The sequence below is a fragment of the Akebia trifoliata genome, chromosome 6 (assembly GCF_017979445.1).
Source record: "Akebia trifoliata isolate Shusen 1 chromosome 6, ASM1797944v1, whole genome shotgun sequence".
Taxonomy (NCBI): domain Eukaryota; kingdom Viridiplantae; phylum Streptophyta; class Magnoliopsida; order Ranunculales; family Lardizabalaceae; genus Akebia; species Akebia trifoliata.
In genome coordinates, this window is record NC_141380.1 from 22531774 (window position 1) to 22549967 (window position 18194).

General features: G+C 39.3%; 1 protein-coding gene across 2 annotated transcripts; it reads right to left on the reverse strand.

Moving 5' to 3' along the window:
• Positions 1–6285: 6285 nt before the first annotated feature.
• Positions 6286–17181, reverse strand: LOC147400420 (uncharacterized). 2 transcript variants are annotated; one of them, XM_086446098.1, is made up of 4 exons: positions 16195–17181; positions 14588–14677; positions 12659–13920; positions 6286–6710 (listed from the first exon to the last, which is right to left on the reverse strand). In XM_086446098.1, exons 3-4 carry the CDS (start codon positions 13911–13913, stop codon positions 6595–6597), a joined length of 1371 nt encoding a protein of 456 aa, XP_086302224.1. In that variant the 5' UTR covers positions 13914–13920; positions 14588–14677; positions 16195–17181; the 3' UTR covers positions 6286–6594. The 2 variants fall into 2 exon arrangements, 1 of the variants encoding a protein (XP_086302224.1); XR_015179328.1 differs by lacking the exon at positions 12659–13920 and having other exon boundaries at positions 6588–6710.
• Positions 17182–18194: the final 1013 nt, after the last annotated feature.

Here is an 18194-nt window from a genome sequence, read left to right on the forward strand (position 1 = left end):
AATGATATTTAAACAGTAACCGGCCAATACTGTGATTTTGGGAGTAGGAAAAGAAGGCATGTGACTTGCGGCTTATGGTACCGTTTGAAGTAGTCGAATAGATCTTAAGTAGGTTCACTGCGTGTTCTACGTGCTATGCCGAAGAAGTGTTTTACATACCCTTCACGCGTGATTTAATTGTGAAACAATTTGTTTGATGTAAGAGTTACCCTCATGATTAAGGTTTTAAATCACGAAGATTATGACAAAGGCCTTGAGGAAATATCACGATAAGCAAAACTTGGAATATGGATTCGAATGTAGAAATGTTGGTGTATTGGGAATAAAGATTTGATGTGATTTGCGAAGTAGTGTTAGTATAGTGGTGTTTGTAGTAAAACAACATATTAAAGAGTGATTTTCATTGTAGGTGCAAGTACGCATCCTAGGCGATATAGTTGGCAAGGAAAACAATGATAAATGATAGAGGAGGTATAAAGGAATTTTTGATAGAAATTGGTGGGGAATTGATATGATGTGAGTTCATTGTATTCGATGATTATACAAATGATAAATTAGTTGGGGCATGAGAATGATTTGGAGTGATTACTGGATGCATGTATTGGGTTGATGAAAACTATGTGACATGTGGTTAGGAGTTATAAAAGAAATGGGTTTGAAAACATGAATGAATGATAATCGCATACAAGTGTGGTTGGTTATACATATTGTGTTAGTAGGGTGGCGAAAAAGTTCGATAAGATATGATTCAAATTTCGAGGACGAAATTTTTATTAAGGGGGGGAGAATGTAACACCCCGGATTTTCAACTCATATCTCGAGGAAAGTAAATGGTGAGATTTGGAAGAAAATATCGAAGGAGAGACTTAGAGTAAAATACTCGGATCTTGTTATGATTAATTTCTAGGAAAATCAACTTCGCCATTAGATTCAAAAGGATCGAAATATATACATTAGCCTGTAAGCAAGTCCGAATTCGAATTCGGGTAGAAAAGTTATAAAATCCTCGAATTTCGCATTAAGTGGGACCCAAAATAGTGGAATTTCGTTAGAGCGAGAATCGGAAAGATTTGATGATACCATTAGGTCCGTAGCGAAAAATTATTCGAAATGGTATATTCACTTGTCAATTTCCGAGTCCGAATGGTTAAGTTACGAACGAAGTTAGAAATGATGGGAAAATTACAAGTATGCCATCAGCTTTATTATAAAAGAAATCTTATTTCTTTTATTTCATTTCATTTCTCTTCTTCTCCAAGGAAACCAAACGGCAGCCACTTCTCAACCCAAGGGTTTCGACCCATTTCCGTCAAGTTTGTGAGCGAACGAAGCCGAGTTGAACCTCGACGAAGAAGGCAAAGTTGTCGGCCACGTCGAGGGCTACAACTTCACCACCTTTGGTTGTTCATTCTTGTTCGTTTTCTCCATCCTCCATCAAAACCAGCCCGGTAGCTCGAGTAAACCTCCACATCTTCCGTCCGAGGGCTTCATCAAGTTAGGAGCTAGGTCTATACTTCATTATAGAAGCGAAGGAGATCGTCATTGTCGGATACCTTGCGAACCCTTGCTCATTTGGCATCCAAGTCAGCCCAACCTCGACTCTTGAGCCATCCAACCTTGAGTTGTAGTGCTAGCTTGTACCCTTGGCGTCCACAACCAAGTAAGGGACTTCCAATTCTTATTGGTAGCTTTAGATTTCCGAAATGTGCATTTAGGGTTTTAAAACAAAACTTATTGTTTGCATTTAAATCGTAGAAAGTTGTTGTTCGATTTCAAATTCATGGTAGAAGTAGGTGTTTTGCTTATGTTTGATCGAATCTTGATAACAAAATCGTGGGTGGGTAGAATGGTTCGAAGAATGAAAAAGGAAATCGAAAAAGGGATCGAAAAACCCAAAAATCGCGAGTGAGGTTCAGGCTGTAGGCGGGTAGGGTCGGTGCCACCGGCACCTACCGAAGGCATTCTGTCGGTCCCACCGACAGAATGAGGTTTCTGCCACCGACGAAACCAAATAACGCGATGAAATTTTACACTGTCGGCAGGACCGTCGGTCCCACCGACATCTGCCGAAGACCAATCTGTTGGTTCCACCGATAGAATCTTGTTCCTGCCGCCGACAGCCACCGACAGACACAGTTCTCTTCAGAACAGTGTTCTGACTCTTGGCTTGACTTCCTCACACCTTATACACTATTTTCCACCCTTTATTTCATTAAAAACATTTAAGTAAATGTCCTCTTTAATTTTTACTTTCCATTTGTCCTCTTTAATTTTTACTTTCCATTTACTTTAAGTTCTTTAATGAAATTAAGGTTTTACCCCCCATTTTGGAACAATGGAAATGGTTTCAAGATCCAAATCTCAAAGGATCAAAATCCGAATTTTGGTTTCAAGAACAAAACGTATTTTTCGACGTTTTCGGCAAGTTTTCAAAATGAAATAACTTTCGCGTTCCTTTGAATTAGATTACAAAAACTATATGGTGTCGAATCTCATGATCAAGACTTTCATTTCGAAAAACCCGTTTTTAATTTCGAGAACTTTGAAAATTTGAGTTTCTGACACTTAGCCAAATTTTCACCAGCTTTCACTATTTTTAACAGCTTTGGTCCCGAGCATCGCTGGGACCTTATTTTTTTATAAACTTCGATGGTTTTCAATGGAAAGACCAAAAGAATGACTTTGAAAGATTGAAAATGAATGGTTGATTTGAAAGGATGAAAAATGAGAATGTTGAGAGAATGGGAAAAGGGAATGAACGGTAAAATGTCAGAATCACACCCGAGAGGTGATGTCTGCATTTTACATTGTATGTTGTGTGTAGGTTGGTGAGAGGATATCCAGGTTATTAATGAAAGGGTTGCATGTTTATTTCCGATTATGTTAGCACTTGCGCTGAGTACTGTTATTTATTTTAGGCCGGGTGGCCACGGTTGCATGGTAGGAACTGGATATCCGTTCTCAACCCTGTTCTGTTAATTTCTCTTTTGTTTTAAATGAAAAATCATATATATACGTAGCTATTTTGTGAACTGTTAAAGGGTTTGTGAATGCCTGAAGGGATAGTGTGTCACATCATCCGGAGGGGTACACTATCCTGGGATGTACGGTAGGGACCACCAAACTCATACGTGGTATGGGACGCGTATGAGAGTGGAGTCACAACTGGAATCCGGGTCCATTCCTTTCTTATCTTTACCAGTGAACGTGTTTTGTAAAGATGGTCGTATACGAGTGGAGTGTCATTTGGGAATTACATGCACGCCTGATAGGCATAGACGAAGATGATTAGTCAGTGATCGCTAACAATCTAGTAGTAGTCGAACGTTCTGACACATCGAAAAGAGACCCATTGCTTACGGTCACGTCAAACGGCCAGCCTGAGCCGGATAAATGGTTCCACAAGCGTGGTAGACACGACCAGCCACAAAATCAGGAACTACGATGTTATTGAGGAATATCATGTCCCGACTGGGAGCGATCCAGTCGTGAATCCCAACTCTTTAATTCCAATACTCCACCACTCGTATTATGTATCTGTTGTTATATTTCGAATTATAAACTGGAAAGCATGTCTATCGCTTTAATGTTGTCAACGGTATTTGCATAGAATGGAAAATGTATAATGAGTATGGATGATTGATGCAATGTGTAATCTTTAAACTGTTTAGTTGCTCATCCCTGGCTATATGTACCAGTTGATCGTATTTTATCTTGTAAAACCTTGCATGTATTAAAAATATTCAGTATGCTTTATTCGATCATGCTTAGGAAGGGTTATTAGTAGGAATTGGCTGTGGACTTGCTGGGTAACTTTCGTTACTCACCCTTTCCTTCCTATTTTTTTTAGTTTCAGCACTTGCAGCTGTCGAGGCAGGCGTAGAGGCAGTAATTGAGGAGTATCTGGTCGATCAGATCGACGATCAGATTTTATCGCCTGGTGAGCACTAGGGCCACATCCCTTAGTATTGTCAGTTTCATCCAGGATGTATGTAGTTTTTGGATTTGAGAGTTTAGGCATCTGTTAGAGTGAGAGTGTTTTGGTAAGCCTGTATATGATTAAATCTTCCGCACTCTGATCTACTTACATGTTAGATGTAATTAGTCTTCCGCTGTTATTTTCCTGTATTTACAGCTTTATATACAGGTTGTATTATAAATTGGTTTATCAGGTTTGAGTTCCGTGAAACGTTAACATAAATAGAGGAGACCATGCCGAAATTTCGAGGTGCCACCTAGTACCTCGGGATTGGGCCTTGGGATTTGTGTTAGCGTTTGGTGGGGCGCCACAGGTTACCCCTAGTTTAACTCCAAATTAAGCATTCTGCCTAAGTTAATGAGACATGTGGATGTTAACTTTAATACCTCTAAAGAGCTTAATCTGTGATTTTCCAGCTTACTTTCATTTTTACCATTGATGACTTTCACCCCATTAAAATTTAAATATTTTTGTGATCTTTCTAGGCTCTTTTTAACTTTTTCTATTTTTTAACCTTAGTTTCTTTAGAGTATTTTCACTATATTTTTTTCCATTTCTTGCTTCATTTTGTTGTCATTTACACATATTTATTGTTTTGAATTTTGAAGTAAGTAGCCCTTTTAAAGGTACTTAGTCTAATCACTAGACTTGATTTTTCCTAACACCCTAGACAGATAAGAGGGTCAATACCTACTCAATTTAGCTTAAACTCCAAGTATCTTAGTCAGATATGAAATGAACTTTTTTAAAATAACTTTATTCTAAATTTTGTTAAAGAGGAATATTTAAAAGGACTCAAGATTAGAGTTTTCAAACATAAGACTAATTTTGAACTTAAAGCTATATGTTTAAATATAGGTACCAAGATCTTGAAAATAATATTATCCAAAAATGGACCTAGAATCAACCATATCCCAAACCCAAACAAATTATGTCCTCAATATTTAAAATTATGTGCATGAATGGGAAATGGTTAAAATGTTGAATCATACCTGAAATCGGAATGTCGTTACGTATCAAAATTTGTAACAACTATTTAAGAGAGAATCAGTACTCATAACAATCACAATATCCAATAAGTTTTAAAATAAGTACAAGGAAAATGATAAATACTAACTACTAAATCTTAAAAACCTAAAAATTGAGTCATAATCAAAATCAGAACTCGACGACACTTGAGCTATTGTGTGTGTTCTATTCTTCTCAATATAGTTCAAAATCTGCCTCTATTACTCAATTAACAAATACTGGTTTGTCTGCATATCTTTGTAGCACCCATTAATCTTGCACATCCAACTAAATAATTTCCCAAAGGCAGCTCGATGCCCCTATTGCGGGATCGAATCTTGTTAAGATTCCTTTGTGAAATCGAGGCTTGGGATACGTTTTTCCTCAAGGTTAGGGAAGGACGATGGTTAGACGATATCATCACGACTCCTTAGATTCGCATACTAAATCTGGAGTTGGTGGCCTAAGTTGACTCAACTCATCTTCACCCTATCTGACCTAGTAGATAATTTTAAAGTACCCATGCCTCTCCTTGCTAATGGGTTACTCCTTGTATTTTTTTGTTATTTTCAACTTTGTATACACTTGGATTAGTTAATTATGTAGTAAAGAGCATCCTCTCTTAGGGATGACTCAATAAGATAAGGTTTGGAAGTGATTACCAATTCCTTACTCTAATTAGGACAATTAATTTCACTAGTCATCCAATCAAATTAATTAAAATCAATTAAACTTGACTATAAGGCCTATGAACTTAATAGAAAAAATCTACTTCAAGTTCTGCCAATTGCGCTTCTTGATCACTTTTGGTATCTAGTAAGATCTTGCCCTTAGAAGGGATAGACTCAGTTTATTTAAAAAGAAGGCGACTTAAGAGTGCCCTTACTTATGCATTACATGTCAGCTTCGATCTGGAGGTCTAAATGATCCAAACTTGATTTCACAGAATTGATTTGAAAGGATAGTTATGTAATTTCTACCCAATTAGGAGCTATCTAGAGTTAGGCAACCTATCTAGGTTTAGTATTTACTTTTTTCTTTTTTGATCGATTGTGTGTTTTGAGCGCTTAATAGACATTTAAGGAGTGTAGTAGTTCAATCCCTTTATCTTTCGATGGAGAATGGTTATGAGTATATCATATCGAACATATTGAATGAAGTAAATAGTCTACATGATAGAATTAATTCTTTTCAAAAGCCACCAATTCACAACCCACTCCATAAGTCCGAGTATGTCATAGGAGTAGATGAACATGATCCTTATGTGTCTTGTGCGATAGTTATTGTGACGCCCCACCGAACGCTAACAAAAAACCCCATGTCAAAACTTGAGGTACTAGGTGGCACCTCGAAATTTTGGCATGGTCTCCTCTGTTTATGTTAGCATTCCAAGGCGTTTAACCTGCACCTGATAAACGACATACAATCCTGTATATAAACAAATAATATATAGTACTAGCGGAAGCCTATATACATCTAATAACGTACAAAAATTAGAGTGCGGAAGAAGAAGCTTATATACACCATTATACAAGAATTCCTCACTCTAACAAAATTCCTAACGCTCAAAATATGATCCACAAAACTATCTGGAGGAACTGACACTACTAGGGGTAATAACCCCAATACTCACCAGGTAATGGACTCTGGTCGTCTATCTGACCCACCAGATCGTCCTCACTTGCTGGTTCTATGCCCGCCTCGCCAACTGTAGGCTCTGAAGCTAAAAAAAATAAGAAGGAATGGGTGAGTAACAATGGTTACCCAGTAAGGAAACAAACAATTTCTGCCAATAACCTCTCCTGACATGACGAATAAACATACTAAATTATTTTAACAATATAAAATTTTACAGAATAAACTACGATTAATTGGTACATATAGCCAGGGATGAGCAACTAAACATTTTAAAACTCATATTATGTCGATCATCATTACTCACTATAACATTCTCTTTTTTTTTTTTTTTTTTTATACAAATCTAATTGATCAAATGGAAACATTAAACATGGATTTCATTTTATATATTAAAATAAGCAACAAATACATAATACACAATGGTGGAGTATTGGAATTAGAGTGTTGGGATTCACGACTGGATCGCTCCCAGTCGGGACATGATGTTACAATTTCTCTCTGGCTTTTAGTTCCTGATTTTGTGGCCGGTCGCTGCCCTTACCACGTTTGGTTGACCATTTATCCGGCTCAGGCTGGCCGTTTGACGTGACCGTAAGCAATGGGTCTCTTTTCGATGTGTCAGAACGTTCGACTACTATAGATTGTTAGTGATCACTGACCAATCATCTTCGTCTATGCCTATCAGGCGTACATGCGATTCCCAAATATACAAACCATTCGTATACGACCACCTTTACATTACAAGTTCACTGGTAAAGATAGAGAGGAATAAACCCGGATTCCAGTTGTGACTCCACTCTCATACGCGTCCCATACCACGTATGAGCTTGGTGGTCCCTACCGTACATCCCAGGATAGTACACCACTCCGGATGATATGACGCACTATCCCTTCAGGCATTCACAAACTCTTTAACAGCTCACAAAATAGCTACATATATATATTATTTTCATTTGAAAACAAAAGAGAAATTAACAATACAAGGTTGAGAATAGATATCCAGTTTCCTACCATGCAAGTGTGGCCACCCGGCCTAAAATAAACAACATAACAGAGCGCCTCGCGCTAACAGAAAGTAAATAAACATGCAACCAGTAACATTATCCCTAGATATCCGTTCACCAACCTGCATACAACACAACGTAAACTGCAGACATCACCCCTCAGGTGTGACTCTGACATTTTACCGTTTCATACCCTTTTTCCCTTTTTTCGACTTTTACAGTTTTCAATCTCTTCATAAAATATCCGTTTTCTGATATTCATCAACTCAATATGAGTTCATTGAATATTAAATCACACTTTTCAACTATAGAATTTATTTCTATCAATAATATTAAAAAAATACAAATTTCATATCAAAACGGGGTCCGAACAGTGCACAAGACCCAATTTATGGCAATAACCCGTTAAAATACTCTACCCACGTATAATTTGTTAAAAATACAATTAAACATATCAAACATGCAATTTCTGGCGTGAATTTTGAAATAAACAAAGAATTCTATATTTCGGAAATACATCCAAATTTTTCCAATAAAATCCTAAATGCAATTTTCACAATCTATGATTACTAATAGAAATTGAGAGTTCCTTACAATGTCTAGGCGAAAGGATCAAAGCTTGTGCGCGGAAATCGAGGCGATCGGCACGGAAATCGAGACGGACCGAACTTCGAAGCGGTTGATTTTCGAAACTGGCCTGGTGGTTTCGAAGATCTCGACGTGCTCGTCTCTTCTCCCTTCTACGGCGAAAGGTGGTTTGACCCCGAAATCGATGAAAACCGAGGTCGAAGTGACGAAAATCTCCGTATAAAAATACGGCTGATTTTTGACGATATCGGGTGAAAAAGGAGATGAAATGAATGGATCTTGGGTGGGTTTGGTAGATGTCGAAGCTGCGAAACTTTTTCTCTTCTGCGGCGATCGTCGAAAGTGGACCGTTTGCGACGAATCGACGTTGGAAGAACGAGAGAAAAACAAATTTTTTTTTTTAAAAAACGTGGCTGGTTTGACGCGTTGAGGAAGATGAATAGTTAAATAAAAAAAATAAAAACTTATTTATATAAGGTCTCGGGACGAAATCGGTATTTTGGTTATTATTTTGATCGATGATAACTTTACCATCCGGACTCCAAAACTGACAAACGAATACTCTATTTCGCCTAATTTTTCGTTCCGGATCTAATGGTATAGTCAATTTCTACAAATTATGTCTCCATCAAAAATTTACATTTTTGGCCTGACGTGACCCCTAAACTTGATGTCGTTTTCGTTTTTGGCGATAATTCGACTTTCTGGTCTCCAAATTTGACAAATAAATAGTCCATGTTGAATAATTTTTCGTTATGAACCCAATGGTATGATCAAATTTTAAAAATTATTGCTCTAACAAAAAGTTACTGTTTTAGCCTGGTCCGACCCGGTAATCGAGGATTTTACAATATTTATATTCGGACTCGCATTTAAGCGTGCTTACAGGCTAAACTATGTTTTTCGATCATTTTGAATCTAATGGTGGGGTCAGATTCCATTAAAAATGATCAGAAACATCCTAAAATTTTACCCCTAAATCCCACTTTCAAGATTTTCTTAAAATTCCACTATTTATTTTTTCCTCGAGATACGAATTAAAAATTCGGGGTGTTACATTCTCCCCCCCTTAATAAAAATTTCGTCTTCGAAATTGAAATCGTACCTTAGTTTTGAAATAATTCTGGATATTTAGCTTTCATTTCTGACTCTTTCTCCCAAGTGGCTTCTTCAACGTTGTGGTGTCTCCATAATACCTTGACTAGAGGGATAGACTTAGATCTGAGTTGTTTTACTCTCCTGTCAAGTATCTGTATCGCACCTTCCTCGTAAGACACATCTTCGTCTACCTCTAACTCTCGTAAATCAACTACATGCGAAGGATCTGGCAAATATTTCTTCAGCATGGACACATGGAACACGTTGTGAACCTGCTCAAGTTGCGGAGGTAGAATCAATCTATAAGCCACTGGTCCTATCCGTTCAACTATTTCAAATGGTCCCACAAAACGCGGCTTTAATTTACCCTTTATACCAAATCTGGAGATTCCTCTTCTGGGCGATACTTTCAAAAATACTTTATCCCCAACTTGAAATTCCAAAGATCTGCGCCGCTTGTCTGCATAGCTTTTCTGTCTACTCTGAGCGGTTTTTAATCTGTCTCGTATGCTGCGTACTATCTCAGTAGTTTCCTCAACAATCTCGGGTCCCAACACTGTGGCATCTCCTGTCTCTGCCCAACATATTGGTGATCGACACGGCCTACCGTATAAAGCTTCAAATGGTGCCATGCCGATACTGGCTTGAAAACTATTATTGTAGGAGAATTCTACCAAAGGTAAATGACGTTTCCAACCTCCTCCAAAATCTAAAACACATGCCCGCAGCATGTCTTCTAAAATCTGAATAACTCGCTCAGACTGTCCATCAGACTGTGGATGAAAAGTCGTACTGAAGTTCAACTGAGTACCCATGGCTTTGTGTAGACTCTCCCAGAATCGAGAAGTAAATCTAGGATCCCTGTCTGACACAATAGAAACTGGCACTCCATGCAGTCGAACTATCTCAGCTATGTATATCTAGCTCAGTCTATCGATGCCAAACGAGACTCGAATCGGAATGAAGTGTGCCGATTTCGTGAGTCGGTCAACAATCACCCATATGGCGTCTGACCCATCAGTGGCTCTCGGCAGCCCTACTACAAAATCCATAGTCACATGTTCCCATTTCCATTCTACTATGGGTAATGGTTGGAGTAAGCCTGCGGGATTTTGATGTTCGGCCTTGACCTGTTGACATGTCAAACATCTACTTACATATTCTGCGATTACCTTCTTCATACCCGGAAACCAAAAATTTCTTCGCAGATCTCTATACATCTTCGTACCTCCTGGGTGAATAGAATATCGAGAACGATGTGCCTCACCCAGTATATCGGATCTCAACTGTGAGTCCTGAGGTATCCACATCCTACCTCTAAATCTGAGAACCTCATCTGATCCTTTCGACCAATCTAGGTCAGTCAGGTCCCTAGCTCTCAGTTCATATCCTTCCACATCTTCATCTACTTTCTGGACTCCTTTAACTCGTGCTATCAGCTCGTTTTCAATCCTCAATGTACCCAGATATATGTGCGGTCTATACCTTTCTCTTGGAGTCTCAAAAACGGTTTCTGTAGCTTGTTCAAGCAACTGCCATTCTTTTGTCATCATATAAGCTACAGTGTTTCGGCTTAACGCGTCAGCGACTACATTGGCTTTTCCTGGGTGATACTCAAGGGTAAAGTCATAATCCTTGAGGTATTCCATCCAACGTCGTTGTCTCATATTTAATTCTCGCTGTGAAAATATGTACTTGAGACTCTTATGATCGGAGAATACCTCAAACTTCTCTCCATATAAATAATGTCTCCAAATGCGTAGTGCGAACACTATCGCAGCCAACTCAAGATCATGAATAGGATAGTTTTTCTCATGATTTTTCAGTTTTCTAGATGCGTATGCTACAACCTTCCCAAATTGCATTAGTACAGCTCCCAAACCAATCCCGGATGCATCAGTAAAGATCGTCAAACCCTCACCTGCAATCGGAGATACTAAAATTGGAGCGATCGTCAATCTTGTCTTCAGTTCCTGAAATGCAGCTTCGCAATTGTCATCCCACTCAAACCGAACATTTTTCTGAGTTAGTTTTGTCAATGGTGCTGCAAGAGTGGAGAATCCCTTAATAAATCTTCTATAATATCCTGCCATTCCGAGGAAACTTCTGATATCTGTCACTGTCTTTGGTTGTTTCCACGATAGTACAGCTTCAACTTTGGAAGGGTCTACTGCTATCCCTTCACTTGACACTACGTGTCCTAAAAACTTCACCTTCTGAAGCCAGAATTCACACTTGCTAAGCTTGGCATATAGCCTATGCTCTCGTAACAACTGTAGTGTGATTCTGAGGTGGCTTTCGTGGTCCTCCCTTGACTTGGAATAGATCAAGATGTCATCTATGAATACAATAACAAATCGATCTAGATGTTCCCAAAATACCCGGTGCATGAGATTCATAAATGCTGCCGGTGCATTCGTTAGACCGAAAGGCATCACTAGATACTCGAAGTGTCCTAGCCTGGTCCGAAATGCAGTCTTCGGAATGTCCGCCTCCCGGATTCTTAACTGGTGGTACCCGGATCGCAAATCGATCTTAGAGAAGTACTGGGCACCATGTAGTTGATCAAACAGATCATCGATACGGGGAAGAGGGTATTTATTCTTAATGGTCACTTGATTTAGCTTCCGATAGTCGATGCATAATCGAAGCGACCCATCTTTCTTCTTGACAAACAAAACCGGTGCTCCCCAGGGTGAGGAACTCGGTCGAATAAATCCCAAGCTCATAAGTTCATCAATCTGCACTTTCAACTCTCGAGTTTCTACCGGGGCCATTCGATATGGAGAAATAGAAATAGGCCCTGTGCCTGGCATCAAGTCAATCGAGAATTCTATCTCTCGACATGGCGGCAAACCCGGTAATTCTTCTGGAAAGACATCCCCAAACTCCCTGACTACCTCTACCATATCCGTTGACGTTTTTATCTCTGATGTTCTCAAAGTTCCCAATTGGCTGTGTAAAGGAGCATCTCTTCTATACCTAGATCCTTGAACCTTGATTTTCGGATACCCTGGTCTTCTAAAGACTACTGATCTGGCAAAACAATCGACCTGGGCATGGTTCTGTACTAGCCAATCCATCCCCAAGATGACATCAAAGTCGCAACAATCTAATGTCATGAGGTCGGTAATCATTTCTTGGTCATCTATCCTAATTACACAGTTTCGACAAAGTTTCTGGGCTATCTGTCGATCTCCCAATGGGGTAGATAATTTCATAACCCGGCCTGTGTCAGAAATTTTTAAATCTAGCAGCTGTGCAATCTCAGTGGAAATATAAGATCTAGAGGAACCGGTATCGAATAAGACTCGAATCTTTATATTAGAAATTAAGATTGTACCTTCCAACACCTCATCCGAAACGGGTATCTCTTCCTGGGTCAGATGATAAACCCTGCCCTGGGGTCTGGGAGTCACCCCTGCCTGTGGCTGTGATAGAGGGCAGTCTCTTCTGATATGTCCTGTCTGGCCGCAAGAAAAACATGTCAGTGGTCCCGTCTGTATAGGTCTCTGCGAAGCGGTTGGTCGGGAAGCTGGAGCCTGTGGTCTCGAAATCTGTCCGATTGGTCCCCTTGGCCCTACTGGCCTCACTGGAGCCCCAACTGATCCATAACTCGGTGGAGTAGGAGTACGGTACTGTGGATATGCTGGTCCAGAGGCACTCGATCTCGAATACATCGGCCTCTTGGCCGGGTCAGATCTAGGTGGAAAAGAAGCTTGGGGCCGACTGGTCTGCCCCCTCGAAGTCTGTAACTCCCTCTCCTCTCGCTCAACCCTCTGAGCTCGACTCACCGTATCTCTATAGCTGGTGGTCTCAATCACTGACATCCTAGCCCTCAAGTAGGGTTGCAGTCCTCTGAAAAATCTGCGGGCTTTCTGCAGATCAGTCGGAATAAGCTCGGGTGCATATCGTGACAATCTGGTAAATTTCAGCTCGTAATCTGTAACAGACAGATTGCCTTGCACCAATCCCGAAAATTCTTGATGTTTGATCTCTCGAGCCGTCTCGGATATGAATCTGTCTAAGAACATCCTTTCAAAGTCGACCCACTCAAAAGGTCCTTCTCCCAAAACATTCCTCTCGGATCGCCACCAATGGCTGGCATCCCCATCGAACTGAAATGTAGCCATCGTTACCCACTGGTCTCTCGGGCACTGCATGACACTCAAAATCTCCCGGGTTTTTAAAACCCATTCCTCGACCTCAGCCGGGTCGGAAGAACCTCCAAATCGGGGTGGACGTAGTCGTTGGAAATTTTGTAGCCACATCCCCGGATCTATCTGTGTTTGGGGTGGGGGAGTCCTCGTGACTCTCGATGGTACAACCTGTGGCTGTGGTCTCTGTGGTGGATCCGGAGGTGGAATGGGATCGGTCCCCTGTGAAGAAGCCTGACGCTCCCTCAACTCTGCCACCTCCTCGGCTAATCTAGCCTGTGATTCAAGCATCTCCTCTCTAAACTTGTTTTGGGACTCAGCTATCTGCCCCATAAACGACATTATCTGCGCTATCGGATCGGAGGTCTGATCCGGCGCCTGTCCCGCCTCTACGGCGTTCCGGCTTCTCCCTCGGCCTCTACCTCTGCCTCGTTCGCTCATCTCGTCTCTGTTCATCAGTAAGAAGGCATTTATCATCATATGACTAAAGTCGTTATTATGAAAGCATCATGTACTACTTTAACAAAGGATGTAGTAATGAACACCACTTTTCATTACTAAAAGAACGAACCTAGAATCCTATCTTAATCATACCAGGCTTTATGAGTTCTAGACACGGAAGAGCTCGTAATTCCAATACGAAACTACTAATAAGCTCGAATTTTGAATTCTTAATATTATTCTAATATCTATGGTATCAGTCCACTCTTCAAAACATAGTAGATCTGTATCCCATACGGATCTAATGCTATGCTCTGATACCATCTGTGACGCCCCACCGAACGCTAACAAAAAACCCCATGTCAAAACTTGAGGTACTAGGTGGCACCTCGAAATTTTGGCATGGTCTCCTCTGTTTATGTTAGCATTCCAAGGCGTTTAACCTGCACCTGATAAACGACATACAATCCTGTATATAAACAAATAATATATAGTACTAGCGGAAGCCTATATACATCTAATAACGTACAAAAATTAGAGTGCGGAAGAAAAAGCTTATATACACCATTATACAAGAATTCCTCACTCTAACAAAATTCCTAACGCTCAAAATATGATCCACAAAACTATCTGGAGGAACTGACACTACTAGGGGTAATAACCCCAATACTCACCAGGTAATGGACTCTGGTCGTCTATCTGACCCACCAGATCGTCCTCACTTGCTGGTTCTATGCCCGCCTCGCCAATTGTAGGCTCTGAAGCTAAAAAAAATAAGAAGGAATGGGTGAGTAACAATGGTTACCCAGTAAGGAAACAAACAATTTCTGCCAATAACCTCTCCTGACATGACGAATAAACATACTAAATTATTTTAACAATATAAAATTTTACAGAATAAACTACGATTAATTGGTACATATAGCCAGGGATGAGCAACTAAACATTTTAAAACTCATATTATGTCGATCATCATTACTCATTATAACATTCTCTTTTTTTTTATTTTTTTTATTTTATACAAATCTAATTGATCAAATGGAAACATTAAACATGGATTTCATTTTATATATTAAAATAAGCAACAAATACATAATACACAATGGTGGAGTATTGGAATTAGAGTGTTGGGATTCACGACTGGATCGCTCCCAGTCGGGACATGATGTTACAATTTCTCTCTGGCTTTTAGTTCCTGATTTTGTGGCCGGTCGCTGCCCTTACCACGTTTGGTTGACCATTTATCCGGCTCAGGCTGGCCGTTTGACGTGACCGTAAGCAATGGGTCTCTTTTCGATGTGTCAGAACGTTCGACTACTATAGATTGTTAGTGATCACTGACCAATCATCTTCGTCTATGCCTATCAGGCGTACATGCGATTCCCAAATATACAAACCATTCGTATACGACCACCTTTACATTACAAGTTCACTGGTAAAGATAGAGAGGAATAAACCCGGATTCCAGTTGTGACTCCACTCTCATACGCGTCCCATACCATGTATGAGCTTGGTGGTCCCTACCGTACATCCCAGGATAGTACACCACTCCGGATGATATGACGCACTATCCCTTCAGGCATTCACAAACTCTTTAACAGCTCACAAAATAGCTACATATATATATTATTTTCATTTGAAAACAAAAGAGAAATTAACAATACAAGGTTGAGAATAGATATCCAGTTTCCTACCATGCAAGTGTGGCCACCCGGCCTAAAATAAACAACATAACAGAGCGCCTCGCGCTAACAGAAAGTAAATAAACATGCAACCAGTAACATTATCCCTAGATATCCGTTCACCAACCTGCATACAACACAACGTAAACTGCAGACATCACCCCTCAGGTGTGACTCTGACATTTTACCGTTTCATACCCTTTTTCCCTTTTTTCGACTTTTACAGTTTTCAATCTCTTCATAAAATATCCGTTTTCTGATATTCATCAACTCAATATGAGTTCATTGAATATTAAATCACACTTTTCAACTATAGAATTTATTTCTATCAATAATATTAAAAAAATACAAATTTCATATCAAAACGGGGTCCGAACAGTGCACAAGACCCAATTTATGGCAATAACCCGTTAAAATACTCTACCCACGTATAATTTGTTAAAAATACAATTAAACATATCAAACATGCAATTTCTGGCGTGAATTTTGAAATAAACAAAGAATTCTATATTTCGGAAATACATCCAAATTTTTCCAATAAAATCCTAAATGCAATTTTCACAATCTATGATTACTAATAGAAATTGAGAGTTCCTTACAATGTCTAGGCGAAAGGATCAAAGCTTGTGCGCGGAAATCGAGGCGATCGGCACGGAAATCGAGACGGACCGAACTTCGAAGCGGTTGATTTTCGAAACTGGCCTGGTGGTTTCGAAGATCTCGACGTGCTCGTCTCTTCTCCCTTCTACGGCGAAAGGTGGTTTGACCCCGAAATCGATGAAAACCGAGGTCGAAGTGACGAAAATCTCCGTATAAAAATACGGCTGATTTTTGACGATATCGGGTGAAAAAGGAGATGAAATGAATGGATCTTGGGTGGGTTTGGTAGATGTCGAAGCTGCGAAACTTTTTCTCTTCTGCGGCGATCGTCGAAAGTGGACCGTTTGCGACGAATCGACGTTGGAAGAACGAGAGAAAAACAAATTTTTTTTTTTAAAAAACGTGGCTGGTTTGACGCGTTGAGGAAGATGAATAGTTAAATAAAAAAAATAAAAACTTATTTATATAAGGTCTCGGGACGAAATCGGTATTTTGGTTATTATTTTGATCGATGATAACTTTACCATCCGGACTCCAAAACTGACAAACGAATACTCTATTTCGCCTAATTTTTCGTTCCGGATCTAATGGTATAGTCAATTTCTACAAATTATGTCTCCATCAAAAATTTACATTTTTGGCCTGACGTGACCCCTAAACTTGATGTCGTTTTCGTTTTTGGCGATAATTCGACTTTCTGGTCTCCAAATTTGACAAATAAATAGTCCATGTTGAATAATTTTTCGTTATGAACCCAATGGTATGATCAAATTTTAAAAATTATTGCTCTAACAAAAAGTTACTGTTTTAGCCTGGTCCGACCCGGTAATCGAGGATTTTACAATTTTTATATTCGGACTCGCATTTAAGCGTGCTTACAGGCTAAACTATGTTTTTCGATCATTTTGAATCTAATGGTGGGGTCAGATTCCATTAAAAATGATCAGAAACATCCTAAAATTTTACCCCTAAATCCCACTTTCAAGATTTTCTTAAAATTCCACTATTTATTTTTTCCTCGAGATACGAATTAAAAATTCGGGGTGTTACAGTTATGGTCACGTAGTCGAGTGTTGCCCAAACTTATCCATCATAAGGAATAAGCAATCCCAAATCTTTCATAAGTACAATTATTATTTGATGCCGAGCCCTAACCCGTTCAGTCATCCATATCATTCGAAAAGTTAGTCTCCTCCAAATTTCTCATATAAGCAGAACGAGTTCACTCGGGATAGATTTTTCGACACCCATACGCACGACAACTCAATGATTCATCAACAATCTTACTCAAACTTTCAACCATTCATAGAGTCTCAATCGATGTACGATTGTCTTATTTCAACTTTTCAACCACCAATCGCATTAGAATCCATGATGATGAAATTGTTAAATCAATAACAACTCATTCAACAACAACTTCTCTAACAATAACAATAAAATGCTTAAGCCCTGGCCCATATGGAGATCCAGTTAAGATACCTAAAGCTATCCTTAGAACAAGAAGGGAAGTTTGATCAATTCAAAAATGAGGATATCCCAATCCCAAAAAATCCACCACTCTTCTAAGATACCGTTAGAAACCAATTTCAATTCCCCGAGGAACTCCATATTTGTCTATCCATAGTTGATAACCCACTTTCCTTTGAAATCAAAATAGACATCAATCAGGTTATAACACCAACCATAGGGAAGATGAAATTACAACTAGAATAACAAGCTATCTCTTTATAAGAGAGTGATTTGTTTTTAGAAGAAACAATCCCAAAAATCAATCTTTGGAACAACCTATCAAGGAAGAAGAAATTTATTTAGAGTTGTCTATTAATCCATTCTCGAAAGATAATCTTGTCTTAGAAAAAATGAAAAATAATTTCAATCCTCTATTTACACTAACTCCTAAGAGTCTAATCACCACCAATAGTGAAACTTAGTTAGAAATCGATCAAAGTATGTGTTCCTCCCAACCTATTATTTTGCAGAATTATAGAGACCTTATTGG